The sequence below is a fragment of the Pseudorasbora parva genome, chromosome 19 (assembly GCF_024679245.1).
Source record: "Pseudorasbora parva isolate DD20220531a chromosome 19, ASM2467924v1, whole genome shotgun sequence".
In the NCBI taxonomy this organism is placed as follows: Eukaryota; Metazoa; Chordata; class Actinopteri; order Cypriniformes; family Gobionidae; genus Pseudorasbora; species Pseudorasbora parva.
Window position 1 is genome coordinate 35,098,382 of NC_090190.1, and position 24,327 is coordinate 35,122,708.

Here is a 24,327-nt window from a genome sequence, read left to right on the forward strand (position 1 = left end):
TCAAACTTCGAAGCTTTTTAAGATTTTTTAGGCTTCCAGGCAAGACTTTGTCAGCTAACATCAAAGTTTGCCTTGTCGAACGTCTAGTTAAAACTATAAACGTATACGCAAGCAACCGTTTATGCATAATCGAGGAGACGCCGTATTTCATTTGACAGAAATCTCCCGCGCTCTGCATGCTAATGACCGCGAGCGCGTAATTTCACAGATCAGTCAATAGATGGCAGAGCGAGGTCACTGATTAGTATGCAGGCCATTCCCAGAAGAGTGGAGAGCACTGAATTCATCAGCCCTGTCCTTCATTCCTCCTTATTTGAATAAATCGCATTGTTTTGACAGTCAATCAGCGATAGTTATGGGCGCCCCCGTAAGAAAGTCCGACGATAGGTCTACGCAGCTAAAATAGATGAGCGTTCAGATTCAGAAAACGACTAAAACATGCAAAAGAGCCAAGTCGTCTGATTTATAATGTCTGACAATTTTGCCAGTCTGGGAAATTAACTTTTTTATTATTGAATTTAACAGTCGCTCCGTGGAATTGAATTCCATAAGCATTATTTTCATCATTCGCCGTTTATGAGGGCATTTTGTGAACAACATAAAGCAGTGTGTCGTTTATTTGTCACTTAATATGAAGAGAAATCAATCTTCAACTGAAACAATGATGGCATACGCTGTTAGAATATTTTACATATTCGATATTCTTTGTACAGTTGTTTACCGTCACAGACTTATGTCTTATTTGATTTACTACTTCGAATCAAAATAGTGCTATAGAATGTTACGCATTAGCTCATTGTACAAGTTAAAGGTAAAGCCCAGAGGAATTTACCACAGGGGGATTTCTGTGTAAATCCCTGGCTAATTTCCCACTCCGATAACAATCTCAACCAAAAACAGTGCTCTTAACGCGGAAACCCAGAATATGTGGATTAGACGCGACAATGGTGCATCCTAGAACCCGATCCACAAGTTCTAAACTTCAAAGCCCTTCCGTTCCCACTATGACATGACGCGACGATGACATCACGACCGATTCCATCTGTAGCGCTCTCAAGCTCGCGACCGAACAGAACAAGTGAGCTAGTCAGGCAGAAGGACTGAGCGGCGTTCGGCTCGAGCACAATAACATACCTGTACACACACTCCGGGCTTTACTCGCTGTTGGAGCGGACTGTAAGACTGAGATTCCGACCCGACGAGCCTCAACACACCGCCCCCGGTTCGCTTCGCAAAGTGAAAGAGGTTTTATGCTAAAGTTTTCAGGATTTGCCTAACCTCCCGCGGACAAGAGCGGAATGAGCGACTTTACGATGATAAACTGTTGCCTGATTCTTGGCGCGTGCCTTCTGTCCAGCCAAGGTAATGTGACTCAGTAACTTGTGGGTTAATCTTTTTACAGCTCAACCGGTCTCTTTTGTCCATTTGAAACTGTACCTAGATGTCATTTGCGTGATGCTTACCTCTAGTAGGCGCTTAGCATGAAGTCGCCCGTCCCAAGTGTATTGATACGCAAGTTGCAGGCATGTGTTACGCTCGCGCGCGCTGATTTCTACGGCTTACCTGCTTATCTGGGTTATCCTGGTCAACTTAATAAGAGCCACTGACCGTAACCCGTATCCCTTGTCTCGTACGCCATGTTACGCAAGGTGTGGCCTGTCGTGATCAGTTTTTTTTTCTTTGGCTGGACGACAGCAGGTGTAATTATAATGTCTTGCTTAATTACCTACCTTACAGTTTGAAACTTTTAATCTGATACATCTTTTGTTATATGTATCATAATGTATATTGGAGGCAAGGAATGCAACAGTGTTTAGTTGTTAACACTTAAAGGTTTTTTACAGGTCTATTGCTGACTGTAACTCCATAAAATATAATGATGTCTGAATTGTATTGCAAGTCTTCTGCTATTTTGAGATACCACTGCTATAAAATTGCATTTTAAGTTCCTGTTCCCCTTGTTTGCCACAGTAGTCTTGCTAGTAGTGATGGACCTAGACATTTCTTCCCAGGTGGTTTGAACATCACAGTTATTTGATGGCGTCTCAGAGGGGCTGGTTTCCTCTGATAAGGAGAGACATGTCTGCGGTTCTGTCTAAGCTGAGGCTACACTAAAGCTTTGCCCATATTTAGACTCAGGTTTCTTGTTCTGTGTCGGGTTGTCAGTGTAGTGTGCACTTTGCGCAACTAACCGCAGGTGCATCGACTACAAGATCACTGTTTTTTTACATCTGTACTAGCTATGATCCCAAAATTCGTTCAAGTTCCACCCAGAATGCAGAAGAGTCTTTTTTTATGAGTTGCCCAAAATAAAAAAGGGTGAAAAATAGAAGCCCGTTCACATAAATAACGATAACTCTAACGATGGCGCGTCCACACAGAGGGGGCATACCATTAGGATTATTATAAGTGTTGTCACTTTAAATGCTGATTGGCTGTCAATGTTTTTATTGTTCACCCACTGAATAGTTATGAAGGTGATTTTAACAATATTGTTTCTCTTTGGTGTTATTGTTGTAGCTGGGGCATGGATATCATTACTCTCTTAGAATTAGAATGATTATTAAAACTGAATATGGATTACAAATGTGGAGCCATTTTAGACTACACTACAGCTTACTAATGCATTACTTTTTTACATGCTTGTTTCATTGGCTGTCTCATTTCTGCTCCGCCCCTTTTTGGGATGGTGCACACCTGGTCAACTGGTCGAGCAGGTTTCAAACCAGTTTTAAGCCAGTGTGAATGCATTTTTTATTATTATTTAATTATAATCCAGAGTATTTTATTGCATACTTGTCCCATAGAGCCGCACGATTTTGGATAAATTGAGAATCACGATGGTTTAGTTTGAAATGGACATCCAGGTTCTCTTACGATTCTTAATAGACAAAAAGTAATTAACTAAATGTTCTAATAAAATGTTAATTGCTGCATTTTTGGAATATTTAATGAATTGGAATAATTTTCCTCTGAATAAATTAATCAATGACTCACTCATAATGGTTTCATTACTGCGTTTTAGAACTCATCTCTTGAATGAATGATTCAATGAAAAATAAAAAAAAGTCTGTTGTCCACCTACTGGTGTAACGATGTTAGTGATACAATCTAAAGTCCCAGAATTTCAATCTTTTTCCTCATAATTTCTGTGATAATTAGAATTTTTGTAACATAAATATTGATGCTGCGAATTGCTGTCATTTTATTAAGATCGCGTCGATGTGTTAAAGATGAATTGTGCAGCTCTAGTCCCAAACAACATGTGCTTGGCGTTTCGGGTACATGGGCAAGGCTGGGAAACTCGATGAGATACTGACAACGGGTGACTGTAAATGAATCCCGATTCATTTGAGCATTCCCTGTGCACATATTTCATAAGGAATAAGACTAGCATCTTGGCCGTTGGATAAATGAGTTTTGGATGGATGAATCGTGGCAACACAATTAGTCATGCCAAGATTTCAGTGCCGCTCAACTTGCGTGGGCACACTCTGGGGTTCGCCTCTATTAATTTCTTCATGGGATAAGGCGTTTTGCACCTCAGGATGAGCGGAGGGTTATTACCATGTGCACAAGACTTTTGGTAGCCCATTAATCTTGTTGGTACGTGTCAAAGGTTTGTGTATTAGTTCTCAGAGGGGATCTTTAGGGGTGAGGTGAAGGTTCCTCACAGTTGTCATGGAGACCTCTTTTCATTTGGGATCTGATGGCATCCATCTTGTTTTAGAGTCTTTGAGGGGAGTTTAAAACATTATTGTGGAGTGTTTAATTCAGTTTGGGATCAGGGAAGCACGACAAATGGAAGTAGATACGTTCCTTATTGGCTCCCTTTGGTCTTCTATTACTGTCAGAATCAACAAATGTCAGAGCGGCGGCAAAGAGCAGCTCCCTCACAAAGGCGCGATCATTTCCTAGTATACTTTTTTTCATCCTGCCGAACAAAATGCTTCTATGCCAACAGGTTTCCAAGAACAAAAGGCCTCAGTGTCTGCATTGTCTAAAAGCGAGCGTAGAATGAAACTAACACCTTCACAAGAAACCTTTCTTTCTGACACTCACCCACACCCACGTTGAGCATGCAAGGGACTAAAATTGCCAGCCTTTGAATGAGTGCCCTTTCCCCGCACCCCTCCTTTTTTTCTCCCAGTGTGCATTCAGAGCTCTGTCTCAAGCCTTTGTTCTGGTGGCTTTAGTGATTGGTCGCCTAAGACCCTCTGTCCCTTCCTCGTCCATTGTTTATGAGTGTCTGGAGCGGAGCACTGGAGTACGGTTTTCTCAGAGTGCGTTAACGGAAAAGTTTCCCTGCCTGTCCTCGACTTACCTCCGTCTCGCATGGTTTACAGATTATTGTGGCCCTACTATCCAGGAGCCATTTCCGAGGTCTCTTTTGTAATGTAGATGATATATTTGAAACGAGGGAGAAGTTCCAGAGCGCACAACCCGAAAATTGTTTGATAGCTGCAATCTTGCTCGCTGGACTTGAAAATGTGCTGCAGTCGTAAACGGGGAATCAGATGTTGCCGCACAACAGATGGAAAATCTGTTCTGTGTCTCCGTCCGCCTCGCGATTTATCTGTTTGTCTCACGGCATGTTAGAGATACTCTCAGTCTCCCTGTCTCTTTGACTCTCCCGCCTCCCTCTTTTTTCCCTTGTTGTCCTCCTCTGCCGCTCAGCGCTGAGGTGGTCATATGGTGCCGTTAGTGAAGGCCGGAGGACTCCTGGAGGCCAGCCATGCCGTCTTATCACCCACCACTGCGCCTGATAAAATGATGGTTAAAGAGAGGTTTTTTTTGTGTGTGTGTGTGGGCTCTGAAATCAATCTTTGCTGTGACCCTGAACTCATTCAAAGGGTTTTTCCACCCTCTTTAAAACTTTCAACGCCTTCATCTCTATCAATCCTTTAAGCTAAGAGCGACAGCCATCTCACTGCTATGGTGCATTAATATACCTCAGGGTGTCTAACTTAAAGGGACAGGTTACCCACAAATGAAAGTTGTAATCAATTACTCGCCCTCATGTCGTTTCAAACCCATAAGACTTCCATTCATCTTTAAAATGGAAATTAAGATATTTTTAATGAAATCTGAAAGTCTTCTGTCTCTCCATTGAAAGTCTATTCACTCAAAATTCGGATGCTTCAAAATGCTCATAAAGAGAAATTAAATGAAATCCATATGAATCGAGCAGTCCTCTGGGTTTTGATTCTGACATGAGGGTGAGAAAGTGATGACAGAATTTTAATTTTTCTGTGAACTATCCCTTTAAGTATTAAAATGCATTTTATAGGTTTCTGCTTAAATATGTTTCCTAACCCGATGGGATATAAGTTTACAGCTACACTGTAAAAAAATATTGTTGGTTTAACTTAAAAAAGTAAGTAACCTGGTTGCCTTGAAATTTGGAGTTTATTGAAATAAAAAAATTGAGTTGATACAATGAAGGAAACTGACTTAATAAATAGGAACTCAAAATAGTATTGTATCTGAACCACATAAAAAATGTGATAAATCATGAAAATAGCACAATTTGGCATGTTTCACTGTCATCACAAATAAAACAGACAATTACCTTTAATTATTTTTGTCATTCAAATCAATTACCCATAAATTATTGTTTAATAATATTCGAAATAAAGATTGTCGATTCTAAAAAATGTTTATTGTATTAACAGATTTTTGTTATTTTAATGAACTCAAAATTTTAAGGCAACCAGGTAACTTATTTATTTAAATGTTTACAGTGTATAAATGGTTGGTTAGAACACAGTGTTATGTGTGCTATCTGTTTTTGCATGTTATATAGCATGCTGACCCACTTTATATTAGGGGGTCGTAGCTACTAATGTACTAACATTGAAATGAATAATTTGATACAATGCACTTATTTTGTACATACGTTTTTACATTGTTCTTACATTAAAAAAATGTTGTTACATATATAATTACACTGTTGTTATATGTAACAATGTTGTTACATATATAATTACCCATCCCTTACACCTAAACTTACCCATCCCACCACACCTGTCCCTAACTTTACCCGTATCTCACCTCAGTAGCAGCAAAAGTGTTTTGCAATGCAATATGAACTCAATGAGTACATTGTACTTATTTTCTGATGTAAGTTCATAGTAGCTAAGGCCACCTGAAGTGGGACCAACCAGGACAATACGGTGAAAATGTACTTAAAATTTTGTTCAACAGAAGGATTAAAGTACCTTGACTGCTTTCATATGCAAATTACATTCTTTGGGTGTTTTTGTTATAGTTATTTGCATATATTGAATTGTTATTATGGTGTTTTCTTTTTCACATCTTATATCACACAACCATAGTTGCCTTTACATGTTGATTGTCATATATGCTTTACAGAAAACAAAACATGGAGTTGCACTTTTGCAAAATCTCTCATTTACATTGTGTGGTGTTTACACTTTGTTGGTTATAATTAGAATTGTGAACCGAGAAATCGTTTTTTAATCCAGAACCTGTTATGTTTTTTCTTAAATGCCTAAAAACATTCTGTGGGCAAACTGCTGGGAGCTTATCCTTTAATATCGACACCTCGCCTCATGAATATTAATATAGTAATGAATGCTTTGAAAAGCCCACACGCTACTTGTATGCTTTGCGTTAGATAGCCTATCAATGCAGAGAGAGAGAGAGAGAGAGAGAGAGATAGTGGAGTTGCATGATTAATCTTTAAAAGATGTCGATCTCAATTCAAACACCCTCGCAATCTTATTCCTAAATGGCAACTATTTGCCTGTGTCTGTTATAGCTTTGACAAAATCGCATCGGAACATTTAAATCTGTGTTTGTGCCGTCGCTGAGCCAGAGATAGCAGTTGTTATGTATAGGTATGAAACCGCTTCACTGTGTGATCTTTTAAATCCCCACAGTATCAATATTTCTGTTATGAATATTCAAATGATCACAGAAGTAATGAGATAAAAGTTTATAGTTCAGGTATTAACTATCAAAATCACAATCAAGAGTATATTGCTTCCATCTGATACCTCAAAAACGTTCATGAACACAAGTGACTGTTAAAAAATGTATGCGTTATTGAAACATTCATTCAAGAGATTCATTCAAAAATGCTAAATCATCCAGTAATGGAACAAGCAAAGTCTTTATGAATCGATCATTCAGACTGATTTAAAAATAAATATTCTGTTTCACCTGTCTGGATCTTGTGTGTGTGTGTGTGTGTGTGTGTTCCAGCATATTCTACCCCTTCTAAGAGGGTTCTCTACTCCTAGAGATACAATAAGCCTGGAGAGGTCTGTGAATTCTCTCAGAGAAAGCACAAATGTTGATTTTTCCTTCAGAAAATATTATTTTTTGCAAAAATTGCTAAATATGTTGAATTTGTTGACATTACCGGTCTGTTAAACTCATTTGACAAGTATAAAGACTAAACACAAAAAGGGTTGTGTTTTTTTAAATTATGTTTTGTTGTTTAATCATTTTAACGGAACCAGAATCCTTAGGCGGAAACAAGAACTAGAAACTTTCATACTATTCTCAAACCGAGTCATAATGAAAGGATTTATAAGCATGCAGCCAGGTTTGATGAGTACTTTGGAAAGGTTATAGGTTACCGATTACAAGTTACCCTATTAACAATGTAATAGTAGTGTAACTATTTCAATTATATCAATTAATGTAACGGATTACATTTGATTACTTTTTACCCCTCTTTGTAATTATTAACATTTTCATAAGTAACTGTAATTCAAGTTTAATTGAACTGATTAGTTACATTTTATTTTGTAATTAAATTTTGTAGTCTAGTTACATGTAACTGTTACTCATGCATGCAGTTTGTGTTGAACTAAACAAAACCTTGTGCGTTGTCAGCGGATTCTGACCAGCACCTTTAATAGGCCATTGTGTTCACCTGCTTAACAGATATGATTGTGACTGCCTACAAAGCGTAACGCTTGTAAAAACACAATGTAAATAGAGTTTGAAGTCAGCGTCTATCAGCGCGGGTACCCTATATACACTTGCTACTATCAGTGCTACAGAAATGGTGGTACCATCAATTTTTTTTTTAGGACTGACTGATAACAGCAGTACATTCACCAACCCTAAATGTGGCATTTATTTGCACAGAACCAAAGCCTAAAACCTAAACTTACTTCAAGCATTAACACTTGATTGTTGCTCTGCAAGAGAACATTTTTCCTCAAGGAATATGCAAATCTAGTTCTTCTTTGCAGCTTAACGTGTCTTAAAATTCATGTTAGCTGTCTTTTCATCTGTCAGATGTATTGGTGGTGGATTACGCACATGAAGCACATAAATGTTGCTCTTTCATAGCTCAGAAGACCTAATGCAGTTCCCATTTATGTTTCATGTAAGTCATTTCTATTTGTTTTTATTGCTCATAAGAGATCTTAGAGGAAACATCTGAATAATTGAGTGTTGAGCTATAAAATTGATGTGAATAGCATAGACCACCAAAGGTAATTTGATCTTGGAAGAATCTGATGAGATATATGAGTGCATATTAAAACCTCTGATTTTTTATTAGCTTAACGGGTCCATACATGCAGGTTAGCCGGCCCTTCATCCGTCCAATGCATCGGTGGCGGGCATTATGTTTTAACAGCCTTTGTCTGAGCTAGCGCAAACTACACTGATTCATTGAGATCCTCTCGAGGGCGGAGCTGAAATTGCCTTAATTACCGACTGATCTTCTTCAGAAGCTCTCCGCTTGATTGACTTTCTTAGCCCCACGTCGTTAGCACGCTGCTTTTAATTGTGCCGAAACGCATGCGGACGTGTGTGTATGACTTTTATGTGCTTAATCTACCTTTTTAATAGAAACCACACTTTCACCTCAGCAGACCTCTGTAATTTACAGCCGTGTTAACCTCATTACCAACAATAAATTAGTTTGTTTAAAAAAGAAGGCTTATAGGATCTCATTTTCTCATCTTCTGCTTTATATCTGAGAGATGAATTTGAAGACCATGTCAATTGCAATCTGCAATTAAATCTTGTTGAGTTACGCTTGCGGAATGATGATTTGGGTCTTCACGATCGGTTTGCAAGGATTTTAATTGTAGCACTGGATTGTGTTTGATTAAAAGCTCCCTTTTTAAAGTCAAAGTGTGTGTGCAACCTATTTGATGTGACATATTTCAGAATGGAACAATATTTAAAGGCCCCTGTTGAAATGCGCAGCATTACTCAATGTGTTGACATATTTTGCGCCGAATCAGGAAGACAGGGCGGGACGTGTCGAACAGCTCCTCCCCTTTTTAAAATAGCCAATACCGTTTTGTTTATATCACAGCCTGGCCAGAGCCGTTGAGCTTATTAAAGCAACGGTTTCCTCCTAATTTCTAACCGTTTCTCCTTCTAAACTCCTCCATATCGCTTTACAATATAGCATTCTGTGCAGAATTCAAATGGGTCAGATGCCTTTTGTGGTTTGCGTTGACTCTAACGTTAAACCAGACTTCATTCGCCCCAATGGAAAGCATATTTACATTGTCTAAATCGCTCCCTATCCCCTATATAGTGCACTATACGCCATTTACCATGTAGAAAATAGTAAATGCGTGAACAAGTGAATGATTTTAGCTGCAGCTTCAGCATCTATTTATAGGGGATGAGATGCTTCAGATTCTAGAGAGCATTTGATTGGACAGAAAATCTGCTGAAGTGCAGTGTGATGTCATCAAAATCATTGATCCATATTGGCGGATTTGAGAGATTGTATGTTTTGAATGCTTATATCTTCTAAATGTGAATGATGTCATTGTTTTGAAGCACACTAGCTAATAGATAAGAGTAAGGCTAACATAGTCATACTAAAAGCCAAAAAAAAAAAAAAAAACACCACTTACATTTTGATTTCATGGGGACTTTATGAATAAAAAAAAGGTTTGAATTGATTGGATTGTGTAAGTTGTCATGATTTGATTAACAGCTCGATTTCAGAATAACATGCACCGATCGGCAGTAATACCATGAGCATCTATTAAGTTAATTGTTTCAATTTTTGATTCTTTTTATTTAAAAGCAACTCGAAAGGTGGTAGAGAACTGCATTTTAGATGCTGTGAAGGAAAAATATTTGCTCCTTTTTTAATATTTTGAATCCCTTTGGTGATAACCAGTGTAATATAGAATGACTTCTAACCAGAGCTGTTATTCTAAGACCTTGGGAGTAAACAAAACAAAATAAATAAATAAGTTTTATGGTTTTTAAGTTTGGTTGGGTGAATTGAGATGACAGGCATGTCTCAAGCTGGAAACTTAAACCCTGGAGAGAATTTTCGGAGTTGCTGCCATCCAAAGCTCTGAGTTGAAGGGTGAAAGGCTAATGCTTCTTGAGGATTCCATGGACCTCCAGTCATGATGTAAGGGAAAATGACTTCCGTGGGGAATTTTCATAAATGTTTATTTGAGCGGTTGACTGTGATGCCTTTGACTTAGCCGTCCTATGTGTGTGTGTGTGTGTGTGTGTGTTTCTGCTTTTTAATTCCAGCTGACTTGGCGGTTATATAGCACTAGCAGTTTGTTCAGCTTTTTGTAGCGATGGGAATGGCTGAAAGAGGTTTTAGTAATGGAGCAGGAACAGGCGTCCTTCTGCAGACTGTAGAAATGCAGTTTACAGAATCACACTTGTCTGGATACTGAGAATCGCAGGTTATCCAGCCATGGCAACACGCTCCCCACAAGCACACTGGAGATTTTTTTCACAAGTGCTTTGTCCATTTCCAGGCACACCTACGTCCTTGCAAATGCAGAAAATATGTGCAAAGACACCTAAAAGAAAGAGGTTTAGCTCTTATTTAGTTTAAGATTTCCCAATTAGCCCAATTATTGGCCCATTTACACAACTTCGGCTTAAACTAAAAAAATTACAACTTTTTTTGTGCATTTTAGCTGTTGGTTTACATGACAATGGTGTTTTGGAAATGCAAAAGTGCGCGTTTGGGAAAATTATACCGTTGTCGCCTGCATGAAAACTATATCAATGCGAATTTATGAAAACTGTGACCTCGTGTATTGCATATTCAGTCTGTCGGCACGTAGTGCTTCTTTACAAAGGGATAACGCCATCTACTGGTCTGGCAGCAGAATGCAGCAATTGTAGTTGTTTTCGTTTTTCATCTTTGAATAATGCAAAGAAAAAACATTTCCGCTTTTAGTACATTGTTGTTTCAGATGTAGATTGTACATATAATATTGTTAGCATATGATAGAGTATAAGGCTAAACAAGTAATGTGAGTTGCATAAAACCAATAATTTGATCAAATGTTTTCAGTTAGTTCATATTTACATTTTTGCTAACAAAGCCATCATGTTGTGCCTTAAGAGCTGGTATGACCAACTAGCAGTTAGTTAGAGGTAATCATCTGTCTTCCTTTTCGTTATCAAATTAGACCAATCTACATGTTTAAGTAACTGACTTAAAGTTACACTCTTAAAGAAAAAGATGATGACTAACTACTAGTCTTAGCAGTTTGTTCAATCTGCCGCTAGTGTTTTTGCAAATCTGATCTCACATGAATTACGTATTCAAATGAGATTAGTATTCCAAAAGATGTTTGAGTTATAATTATTACCAGCAGATGTCTGTGATTTCATGCACTGATTCAGATGGGATCAGATTGGGATCCCTGTATAGTTTTTTTAAAGATGAGACTTTTTTTGGATGTAGGCAGTGAAGGTCATCTGCTCTGATGGCCATCATAAAGGCTATTGAAATAAACAACATTCATTACCGGTATATGGGAGAAATACCGGTAATATCAGCTAGGCTTAGTAGTACGTGTATTTTCCTCCCGATTGCCTGACCAGTTTTTGTTGTTTGTTTTTTACACGGTTAATCGTACAGCTCTAATACATGTTGTTGTATTGTTTAATTTTATTTTATTTTATTTTAAATAATAATTATTAGTTGTACTATTATATTTTGCACATGTATAAATGTTTTTTTAATCAAATGTTTAATGTTGCAGTACATTTATTTAAATGTATTTATTTATTTTTGCTGGAAAATTATGGCACATGGCAAAACATTCTGTCTAATGCTACCAAAACCATATCAAGTCATTCTTGGAATTTCAACAAAACCTTTTATTTGTGAACCAGTTAGATCATCTAGCTTGTTTCCTCATCAAAATGCTAACAGGACTTGAACCACCAACTGTTATCTTAACCAGAAAGATCGGTAAAAAGGTCTTAATCCATGTTGAAGGTTCGCCAAGCAGCAAAATAAGAAATTTAGCTTACGGTATCCAACAAAGGTTAAAATAATATCCCGCAAACAACGACATTCCTGTCCAGACGTGAGTAGATTTCTCAGAGGACGCCTGCCTGAGTTAGCCGAACAACAGCAGGTAAATGCTCCATAATTTTTTACACAGGTTGTGTGAGAAAAACAGATGGAATATAAATCACAAAGTTCATATGCAAAGCACAACTTTTCTGCTAGAACATGTCTCAGATGTCTCCATTTGTTCTCCGTTTAATCTCATTTCTCATTTTCTGTCCTGTGCGAGGGGTCCCGCAAAGATTGGCACACTCATTTCCCCTGTTTCTTCCATCCGATGCCTATCTCTCTGTCATGAGAAACCTCACGGTGGGTTGAGTGTCAGACGCATTGACACCGCATAGGTAACTGCTCTCTGATCCGGAGAGTGGGCCTGAGTTTCGAAGCCCAGCAGTTTCCAAAGTTTGGCTGTACTGTCATAACCAAGGCTGTTCTCAGGCGGCCATTTCTCTCACTCTCTCTGTCTCACTTTCTCACACTGGTGAGTGTCAAATCCTGCGCCATTTCACAGAACAGTGATGGATGGAAAGAATGAGAGAAGAGCCAGAGGAAATTGACTGCAAGTCAGATGACAGAGGTTAAATACGGCTTCATTAGGAAGCGTGGTCCGAATCATAAGAAGGATATTGAACGTCTAAGTCCCTCTCAGACCGGAGAAGAAATCATTTCTTGGAATGATGCTATTGAATTTGTGGTGAATATAGAAGGCGACACTGAATTTCAAGAGACGGTTAGAAAGCGAAATTGCCACTTTTCCAATTCATGTACAGCTAAAGTTCAGCTTATTGCATTCAATATAAATTTAAACAATAATACATTTTTCATTTAATTGCAATTAAGTGTCTGAAAGCATAAAAGAACATACTTAAGTGCAAACTGAATGTAGAGTATATTATTTCTGTAGTAAGTAAGGGTAGTCATGCAGTATGCTTTCTGGATTTTTCCATAAACAGGTTTTGCTTCAAGGACCAGATTTTATATTTAGCCCTGATGGAAAACCAGTTTAAAGGGTAATCCCGTATCATGTTGGCATTTGACCAGGCTGTTCTTGGATTTCACGTGATTTTATGTATCATACTCCCTCGTATATCTTTTCATCAGCTGTTAGCATTCTGGTTCGTCACTTGACCAGATTAGGGTGTGTGGGATAGTGTCCTCTCACAAATATGCAGTTTCGCTTTCACAATCCCATTCCTACTGAATGTTAAAATCCAAACATCCGTGTCCCATTGAAACCTGCTTTGAACTCGTTGCTCAAATATTAACCTGACTCTCATCAAATATTACTCAACACAAAAACAAGCTCGTTATAACATAACATCACGACCTGTCAAATGCTTCTTTTGAAGTGGTGTTATTTGAGTGGCGGCTCAGAAACCTGCATTGAGTTGTAGATGTAAAGTGTTATACCTGAAATGGGGTCGTCTTGATGAGTCACAATGCCGCAATTCATTAATTCACAAAACTAAACTTGAAGGTGTCATTTTGATGTCACCCCACCTCCCCAAATAAAGCTTTTTTTTTTTTTAGCACATATTCTACACATTTCCTGAAAGCTTTATTTTGAGAGCTAGGATAATGAAGGGAGGTGGGATTTAGGGTTCTTGCGCTTTGTTGTTGCCTAGCAAAAGCATTGCCGTAGGCCACGTCACAATCATGACTTATTTAGATCTATTTTTGAAGTCACGATTAGGGAAGTGTGTCCTTATAGGCTGCGCATTTTTTACTTTAAGATCAAATGTTTATTCAAATGTTTTCTTGAAACTTGTAGATTGTCGGTCTACCATTTGTAGGTGCATTCTCCTAAAAATGTAAGTAAGCATGCCGACCAGCCTGACACAAAAGCATCGTCTCAACCAATGGCGTGAGTTTGGGGGCGGGGCTATCTGTTTTGCGCAGTCAATAGAAGACAAGGGCTGTTTGGGAAACCCTGTTTGAATGAAACAGTATTTTATTTTGTAATTCTGTTTAGTCAGCCTTGAGCTGCAGAAATGACATCATCTCAAAGGTGTTTTTACTTCTCAATGTTTCTATTGTGATTCATCTGTGTGGGATTATTACTAAAATATTATATGAAAAAATATGATATTACTAAAAATAGATGTTTTTGTTTTCACCTGTCATATAGAGACCATTTTTCTTGATCCAATGAATTTCTAATGCATAAAAAGTCTAATGCATTATGTATTTTCTGGTTGAAAATGATGTTTCACTGTGAAATAAAACAAGTAAAATGGGCAACGAATGCAATTTTATGTTTACTTTAATTTGCTGCTTCCAATATTCTGCGTTACGATGAGTTGTCCCATAAAAGCAACATTTCATCTTTACATGTGTAAATAAAATGCCATGGCAGAGGTATCGTAAACTGCTTTTGGAAAACCAGATGGAGTTGATTGTCATGACAATATTTGATATAGTGTTTCTCTCTAGCATTTCCTCTGCTTTTGGCCTCTCTTAAAGCCTTCGTCAACATAAAGCAGCATTTGCAGCCCATTTTGCTTTTATGGGATATTCAGTATGATAATGCAGGGTGGGAAAAACCTGTCATAAAAAGTGGTCTCTATGGCCCTGCTTACACCTGGTATTAAGATGCATTATTTTGTTAGATTGGAACACAAGTAGACGAGGGAGACATACCCGTTTACACCTAGTGTTTTAATCCATCTCTTTTGTCCACTTTCAACCAATTCTGTCCTGATTTCTTCGAGGGGAGGGTCTATGAGCGGGTAAGTGTGTGTCTATATATGTAACGAAGTTCGTAGATGGAAGGAAGGAGGCGGGAACCGGCAAGCGTTCAAAAACTTTAATTCCAAAATAAATAAACAAAACGAAAGTAAAGTAAAACCGCGGGCAGCCCCTCACGGACGACTGCCCACACACACACATAATAAAACGCGGGCAGCCCCTCACGGACGACTGCCCACACACACACACATAATAAAACGCGGGCAGCCCCTCACGGACGACTGCCCACACACATATAATAAAACGTAAACAAAACATAACATAAACTCCAGGCCTGGTCCTCTCTCGTCTTCCGCTGCCTTCGCTCCTCCTTTTGTGCTCCCGTCACATGGCCGCGAGATGAGACCGGTGTGTGTCACGCAGCTGGTACTCATTAACACTCGTCACCGGCCCGCTCTCGCGGTCCCTCGCCCCGCTGCTTGCCACAAATATATATATATATATATATATATATATATAAAATATATAAAACACACACACACACACACATATATATGCTTGTGTTTTAGAAATCAGGATGGTGAGAGAGAATATTGTGCTTGGTACGTTTTTCACCTTGAAACCAAACTTTGGGTCTTCAGCTGACAAAGTTCAAATCCCATCTGACCAGAGCGCCTACATAATGTTTATGCGTTAGGTCTGTAGACGGAGAGTAGATGGTCTTTAGTGGCGGTTCAAATGCATTTGACCACATGCCCGTTTACACTATGAAAGCAATCGGGTTGTGTTTGAAGGGTTTGAAAGTGGACAAGCTCAAAACAGTTTACACCCCTTTACACCTGTGTTAAGTGTTTTGTCCACTTGTGATATGATCCACCTAAACGCATCTTATAGGGTTAGTTCACCCAAAAAGGAAAATTCTGCCATTAATCACTTACCCTAATGTTGTTCGACACCCATAAGACCTCCGTTCATCTTCAGAACACAAATGAAGGTGTTTTTGTTGAAATCCGATGGCTTCATTTCTGAAATCAGAAAGGCTTTCATTGACACCAATGTCATTTCCTCTCTCAAGACCCATAAAAGGCACTAAAGACGTTACAAAGCCTATCTCAGTGGCTCTACAATCATTTTATGAAGCGACGAGAATAGTTTTTGTGCGCAAAAAATGAATAAATAATGACTGATACTGATGGGCTGATTTCAAAACAAAGCTTCGAACTGTTGTGAATCAGCGTATCGATTCATGATTCGGATCACCAAAGACACATGGTTTCAGCAATCTGGCGGTTTGACACGCGATCCGAATCATGATTCAATATGCTGATTCATAACGGTTTGAAGCATTGTTTTGAATTTGGCCCATCACTATATAAGTCGTTATTTAGTTTTTTTTTGCACGTCTTTAGTGCCTTTATGGGTCTTGAGAGAGGAAATTTCATTGGTGTCAATGAAGGCCTTTCTGAGCCATTGGATTTCAACAAAAATATCAAACAAAAGTTTAGTTAATATGGATAATATCTACTATATGGTAAATGTTGTGCTATATATTCAGTGTCGTGTACGGTTTTCCATATGCAGGCTAACATCAAGAAGGCATTTTTCACATTCACTTGTCGACATACTGCATTTTCCCCCAACACTGGTTCTGCTCATAAGAGTCCTTCACAGATGAGCCCAACAGAATCCTGTCACATCTTGCTGAGTCTATGCAGGGGTCCTGAGTTGGCACAAGAGCCGGGCCGGTCATGTGGGCGTCCTTGGCGTGCCAGGGAGCTGAGGTGGCCTGGTGCCCTTCCAGATGCCCAGCACTTGCAGGAGCGGAGGAGATAGCCAAGACTCGCTATGCCTGCGTCCTCAGCCTCATGTCTGATGGGATGAGTCACGCTCGTACAGCACAGAGGGGCCGTAGCTAGGTGTTTGTGGGAGGTAGCTGTATCAGAATCTCTGCTTTTAAAATACCTGCAGTAATGAGGAAGCTTACATTCAGCCAACACAATGTATGAAAAGTGCAGCTTTATACTGGCTAGTAGTAGTTGACCAATATGGGTTTTTCAGTGATTTCTTAAAAGCATGGCGATTACTTTAGCAGATGAGTAGCCACTTTTAATAGCCACTTTTAATAGCCACTTGTTATATTGCAGGTACATTTCTGAATTACCGTTTGCTGTAAAAGCAGCACATCTGTTCATCTAAATGCACCAGCTTTCAGTCTATGAAAAGATTTTGATTACATCTTTTGATGAAAACATTGCATATACATATAATTTTAAACATTCATGTTATTTATTTGCTTTATTATTTGCTTGCTTTGTTAAATGTTGCATCCTTAATAACTATGACTTGATTAAATAATGGCTTCGTTTTCAAGGATATTTTCTGCAAAAGGCAAAAATTCGAACACAGGAGCAGTGTAAAAATGAATGTTGGTCAGAGCACCTAACATCGTACGTGCTCATTGTTTTTTTAATCTTTCATTTTGTTTTCTTTCACACATCATGGCATCAAAATTCCTCATGTTTGCAGCTTTGCAACTTCTGTATTTCAACAACACATTGTGTCCACACACAACCTCTAAATTGAAAAATTCAGTTATGTGGGAAAGCGGCTCTTTCATTACCTTTGTGCAGGATAAATTCTAGCATTTTTCGAAAAAAACATTTTTTGTCCATTATAGTTTTATAAAAATCTAATTAACCCCTCCCCTCTGCTCACCTGACTCCATTTTGGTACAGAAGAGACACTTGTTGCAATCCAGTCAATTTCCCATGCATTTCTTTTCTGGTTGAATATCCTCTGATTACAGAAGTAAATGGGCTGTGGAGGTCATTTCCTGTTGACTCTAGAAATAATTTGATGATGGCAGTTATGTGTGATTTTAATTTGACTGAGTATCTCATCTCTCTCTGCCTGTCAGGGGCTCGTGTGTATGGTTTTCTCTGTAGAGTGTTTATTTCTGAGTGTCGACCTTCTCATTTCTGAGTGTTAATGTGTTTTGTAATCAGCATGTCTGATTGTTCTGTGTGTGTGTGTGGGAACGTGGTGATGCTCTCGCTCAATACAGGTTACCCCCTCTCAGTCACGCATTCCATTACCATATATGGGCAGCAGAGCAAGACGAAGCAATTACTGTCGACCACAGTGTTCTCTCATCGGATCCTCCTCTTCTCGCTCTTCCCTCTCCCTTTTATCTATCGCACTCCCTTTTGTCCTTTTTTCTCTGTCTCCATTGTTTCTCCTTTTTTCTTTTGTATGTTCTCTCGTCGTCCTCCTTCACTGTCAACACCCACATCAACCCCTTCACTTTGTTCCTTCCTTCTTAATTTCCGTCTTCCAGTCGTTTACCGCATTCCGATTTGCATACTTGCATTACACAACTAAAGGGATAGCTCACCCAAAAATGAAATGTATTGTATGACTGACTTTCTTCTGTGGAACTTAAAAAGAAGATATTGTCTCAGTTTAGATACAGTGTAAGTCAATGGTTTCCAATGTTGTTTGAACTCCAGGGTTCTGATGTTTTTATATATTTTTTGGGATGAACTATACGTTCTAGGGATGCGCAAAACTAGAGTTTAATAACAAATGCATGCATGTTAATTCAATCTCCAGTACTAAATAGTTCAAAACAAAATACTACCATACTAAACTATAGGATCAAAACTAAATCTGAAGCATTGGTGGAATATTATAAGTAATGAAAGTGCAAAAAAAGTACAAACAAAGTATTTCAAATCCTGAAGTAGAATGTGTCAACTGCAACAAATCAGCATATTAGAATGATTTCTGAAATATCAGTATGTGAAACTAAAGACTGGAGTCATTTTTACTGTATTTTGGATCACATAAAGGGCCCTATTTTAACGATCTGAAACGCAAGTGTCAAAGCGCAAAGCGCAAGTAACTTTGTGGGCGGGTCTCGACGCTGTTGCTATTTTCCCGGCGGGATAAATGGCTCTTGCGCCCGACGCAAATCTAAAATGGGTTGGTCTGAAGTAGCTTCATTATTCATAGGTGTGGTTTGGGCGTAACGAGAATAAACAAATCAGAGCGTCATCCAACATTCCCTTTAAAAGCAGGTGCACAAGTTCCATTATGGATTGCTATTATTATGGCGTATTTACCAGGCGCACGCCAGGAGCGGTTCACAGCTGAGGAGACTGATGTTCTTGTAAGAGCAGTGAAAGACAGAGAAGTTGTGTTGTATGGGGATGGGAGAAACCCACCCAAAATAGCGTCGGTTAAACAGTTTTTCAGTCGATTTTTTTTTTTTTTTTTTTTTTCTGGTTCTTGACGGACAAACCAATTTGTCAGATGTCCTTATATACATGTCTTGCCACTATTGGGCAAACAGGTCTGATCCTTAATTACTACAATTAGCCTGAATAATTTGTAAACTAGATTTATGCCTATTTTTTCACATCTTCGTGGCACACCACAATGATTTCCGTCATCTCATGTGTTAATATTTTTTTAGTGTAACAATTTATGATTTGCAAAAATAACTGTTGCATCTGTGTAGATTTCATGAGCAAAGTGTATGCGCGTTGTGCACGCTATACATTATGGTCAAGCATGCGCCCTTAAAATAGCATAATGAACAACGCGCAGCGCGCCACTGACTTTAGACCAGGTTTTTTCTGGTCAGTGGCGCAATTGTTTAATGGAACAGCAAAATAGCACCAGGGATTGTTTGCGCCGGAACACACCTCCTTTTTTGCGCTGAACCGCCCAGGGAGCCCAAGTTCATTCACTAGTTTAGCGACGTGCTTCTGTGGAGGGGAAAGCGCGCTTTGCGCGGGTGCAAAATAGGAATGACACATGCGTCGGTGTACAAAGTCAATTGCGCTGGGTGCAAGATAGGGCCCAAAGGCTTCCAAATTTATAGACTGAATGTTCATGATTTTGAAAAACCACAAGTTTCTTGCATTTTTCACCTTTTTCTATTAGGTAACCCTCATCCCTCCCTCGCACTTTTTAAACAAATCCTTATAAAATATTATTTTGTTAAAGTTTTAGCATTTTTACAGTTTTTAATTTCACACATTTTTAGGTTTTTGTGTGTACTGAAGCATTCCTCGCATTCAGTTCATTCCTAAGGGGGTCAAATTGACCCGCAAGGGAAGGATTTGTTACTTATTTTTTAAAATTTTATTTCAAGCATAAAACTCCTCGAACCCAGTCAGTTTTGTGTGTGTGTGTATTTGTGGTTCAAGTGCGACAAACGTCCCAAGTTCTTGGAACACTCCGATGAACACTCAAAATGGGGGAAGGATGAGAAGGACTATCACAACCTCCTTATCTTCTGTTGAAAGGGATTGTGGGTAAAACTAGCCTTAAAAGCATGGATACATGTAAACCCACTGAAAATGATATGCCGCAACTGCCCAAATATATCCATGCATGGTTTTTTAGACTAGCATTACCCCGTATACAACGATTTGTCGTCCACTAATCCATATATTGCATGCAATATGGATAGTATGGGATTTCGAATACAGCTCTTGTTCATTTTCTCTCCAAACACCTCAAGCAAAAACATGCCATTGGGTCCCCGTCTCCTGGGCCAAGGTGTTCTGTCTCTGTTATAGAAACAGAGCTCAGCCCTTTAACAACTGCATCGTTGACGCTCTTCTTATCAAACGCTTTCCTTTGCCTTGATGACATTTCCTTGCCGCGTTCGCTCACGAATTGGTTTCGATTTAAACTGTTTTCTCTACTGAGATTCAGAACAATGGAAGGGTTTTAATGCATCAGCCTGGAGAAAACACATAAATGGCCCTGTCAGGCGAAAAAAACCATATCTCTGTTCTTGTGCTGTAAAAGGGCTTAGCAGAATGATTACTTGTGAAAGCTAAATTGGCTTTCTGCCCCCTGTCTTCCACTGCCATCCATTCTGTATCTCCAGTCCCTCTCTCTTGTTTTGTTTCTCTCTGCCTCGCGACTCACTAACTCCTTATTTCTTTTCATACATTGTAACACATAAAAATCTCTGCGCTCCTGGAAACGAAGCCTCCCCGTCTTTCTTTCTTGTTTGGTTCTCTTGTGTAAGTATATTGAGAAGGTCAAGTCTGCGTGTCTATTTTAGTTCTTATCTTTTGTCAATGACCTCCTTCAACCCAAGAAGAGATTCTGTCCCCTGATGTCTGACAGACTGACTCAATCTCCCTCCCTCTCGTCTGTCTTTCTTCCTCCCTTGTCACCTCAATCATCTCTTTTATTCTCCTTATCCATTTTCCCACTCCTCCTCGAACTCATAATTAAAGTTTGCCCGCTGGAATACAGACTAGGGATGGGTCAGGATTAGGGCTGGCGATCGATTTAAAAATTCTAATCAAAGTACACGATAGGCCACTTAATACATTATTAATGAAATTAATTGCAGGGATTTTTTTTTTTGTTGAGAGAATAATTTAAGATAATTTAAGGGTGCATTTTTCCATCCCATTTGTCATTTTAATTAAAGCTTGATCTATGCAGATTGGCGTCTCTGTGTCATGCCTTGTTTTTAAGACCTTGTTTCATGATAGAAATGCATCCCGACTCCATTGTTAATTGCCATAATTGCCTAAATAGTTTATAAAAAAGTTATGATAAATCACTAAATTAGTGCATTAAATTGACAGGCCAATGGTGACTCTATAAACCATTCAATGGAATACAGATAAAAACAACTGGACTGAGAAAAGCAATTAGAAATTTAAAAAGAATTTTTTTTTTGTACAGTAGTGGCAAAAAGTGATGTCTGGAAGGGAAATTTTAAATATGAGGGAAGAACAAAACACTGTTAAATTATTTATCTGACAAAATGGAGTGGCACAAAAGGCAAACTACTGTTGCAAAAAGCTCACATAAACATTGACCACAGCACAATCAGTTATTCATATTTCACTGGTTCTCTTTTTTTTTTTTTTACGTTCTCATAATTTATTTCTATGAAAACCTGGCCAAAAATTATGTCAATAATATAACATAATAATAAAATGATGTAATTGAAAAACGTGCTAAAATTTGTCAAGCGTTCCACATGTAATACTTAGCTATTTAATATGCAAAGATGTTAGCCAATCACAGCAGTGGGCGTTTACGTCTCACAGCAGACACGCCCCTTTAAACAGAGCAGAGGGTTAAAATCAGGGTAAGGAAAATGCCTTTTATTTCTAATTTATGACAAATTTAGACTGTAAAAACTATAGTAACATTATGAGTGCAGAAAACAAAAAAACATGTTCAATTGTAGAAAAATAATTTAAATATTATTTTTCTTAATTGCATTTACTATTGATATAAATAACATCCATCACCATCCAGATGGACTAAACATCATTTTATGAATATAATTGGTGCATGAAATAACAATCCGAATGGTAAAAAAAGAGAAAAAAATACAACCATACTGATATAGCAAACAATAATCATGGACAGCTTGTCTAAGATTATTTGAGAGTAAATAACCTGTTCTCTTCAGCAGACATGCGACCGCGTTCTCTTTTCCATTTTTTCCATTCCATTTTCAATTCCACATTGAATTTTGCTACATTCATTGCGGGACATTTCATGTAAATGCATTCGCAAGTATCATAACTGGGAGTGTAAATGAAATTAAGAAAAATAACATTTAAATGATCATTTTGCTACAATTTTTGCTTGAACATGTTAAACACATCTAATCATTTCTGTAATATATTTTCATTTTGCAACTTATAAAGCGTTAGATATATTTAAATGATCTGTTAAAACTGGTGTAGGAAATAGCAAATGCAAATTATATTATTCGATTTGAATGATCATTTTGCACCAAATGTTGAAAACATGGTATGGAAAATGTACATTTAAATACTGAAATGCATTGCCATTTTGCATTGCAAATTGAAATTTGCAACACACAAGCTTCCATACGATGGGGACACTAGTGCATTCATGTAAGTGAGGATAGCTAAATAAAGTAAACTGTCTGTGACATATTATACCCAAAAATTCTTCATACCACCAGTAAAAATTTGGGACCAAAACTATTCAGACACTTTGACCTGATCATGTTTTACCTCAGTGTTTTTCCTAATGTGACCATTGACACCACAGACTGAACTAAATAAAGCTTTTCTTGCTAATTTATTGACCTAAATTGATATCATGGGTGTCTCTAGGCCCCCCCTAAAAAATATGTCTGTGTGTTGAGTTCTTCAATTCCAGAGCGCATGTCAGAAGCAGAGGTGTGTGTGTGTGTGTATGTGTGTGTGTGTGTGTGTGTGTGTGTGTGTACATCTAAGCCTCATTGGTCTGTCACCGCTCCTCAATGTCAAAATATTTGAGAAAACCAATCAAATCAGAGTAGGCGGGCTTTATGGTCACACCGAAACTGCTGAGGCCATGAGCGCGAATTTTAGCAGCGCAACTCGACAACGTAAAGTGAGAGAAATGTAAGCATAAATAAACATTTATGTTTGACAGCTGCTGCTTTAAGTTAGAAATGTTAAACAATAGACAAAAAATATTCAAGCAAATGAATAATCATTTGTCTAATTCGTCATTTTGAGTTGAAAATATGCTATATGATTCATAATGTAGCCTAGGCCAAATTAACGAACAAGAAATATAAACAAAGCCATTTTCATCAGATTAGGCATATTGATAATGAATTGTATATAATGTATATATTGTAAATTAATATAATTCCATTTGTAACCTTCAGTAAATTAAAAAAAATCTCAGTTTTTTTTCAGTATTGGGCATATTAGTGGGGCGGCAGTGGCTCAGTGGTTCATGTAGGTTGTCTACAAACCAGAAGGTTGGTGGTTCGATTCCCGGTTCCACCTGACCAAGTGTCGAAGTGTCCATGAGCAAGACACCTAACCCCAGCTGCTCCTGACAAGCTGGATGTCGCCTTACATGGCTGACATCGCCGTCGGTGTATGAATGGGTGAATGTGAGGCAAAAATGTAAAGCGCTTTGGATAAAAGCGCTATATAAATGCAGTCCATTTACCATTAGTAATGAATGTGTTTATATAGTGAATTCATTTAATAAACTTAAACTTTAATAAACAGTAAATTAACATATCCATAAAACATAAATAACAGTATATTAATATGTAAACCATATTTTTACTTTCTTCACTGACAACTAGTCTATTTCAGTCAAAGCTCAGCGTTATGAGTGGAAGAGACAGAAAAAGAGAGATGTGGAGATGAGAGACAAATAATCTACTGCTCAGTCAAATGGTTTTCAAGCTATTGTTATCTTTTTTTTTTGGCCTTTTTTTTAAACATCTTAAAATGCACATATGTAGATCATAGAATTCAAATTTTCTTGGGGGACCATGCCCCTGA

At 38.2% G+C, this 24,327-nt stretch overlaps 1 protein-coding gene across 2 annotated transcripts in view; it reads left to right on the top strand.

Annotated features, from left to right (window-relative positions):
• The first annotated feature begins 925 nt into the window (after positions 1 to 925).
• Positions 926 to 24,327, top strand: part of pvrl2l (PVR cell adhesion molecule related 2 like) — a 197,728-nt gene continuing 174,326 nt past the window's right edge. The window contains exon 1 of one of the 2 annotated variants that reach the window (XM_067426582.1): positions 926 to 1,362. In XM_067426582.1, the coding sequence (XP_067282683.1) occupies positions 1,299 to 1,362 (64 nt within the window). In that variant the 5' untranslated portion in view covers positions 926 to 1,298. The remainder of the gene's footprint in view (positions 1,363 to 24,327) is intronic. The other variant, XM_067426583.1, reaches the window with a different exon arrangement.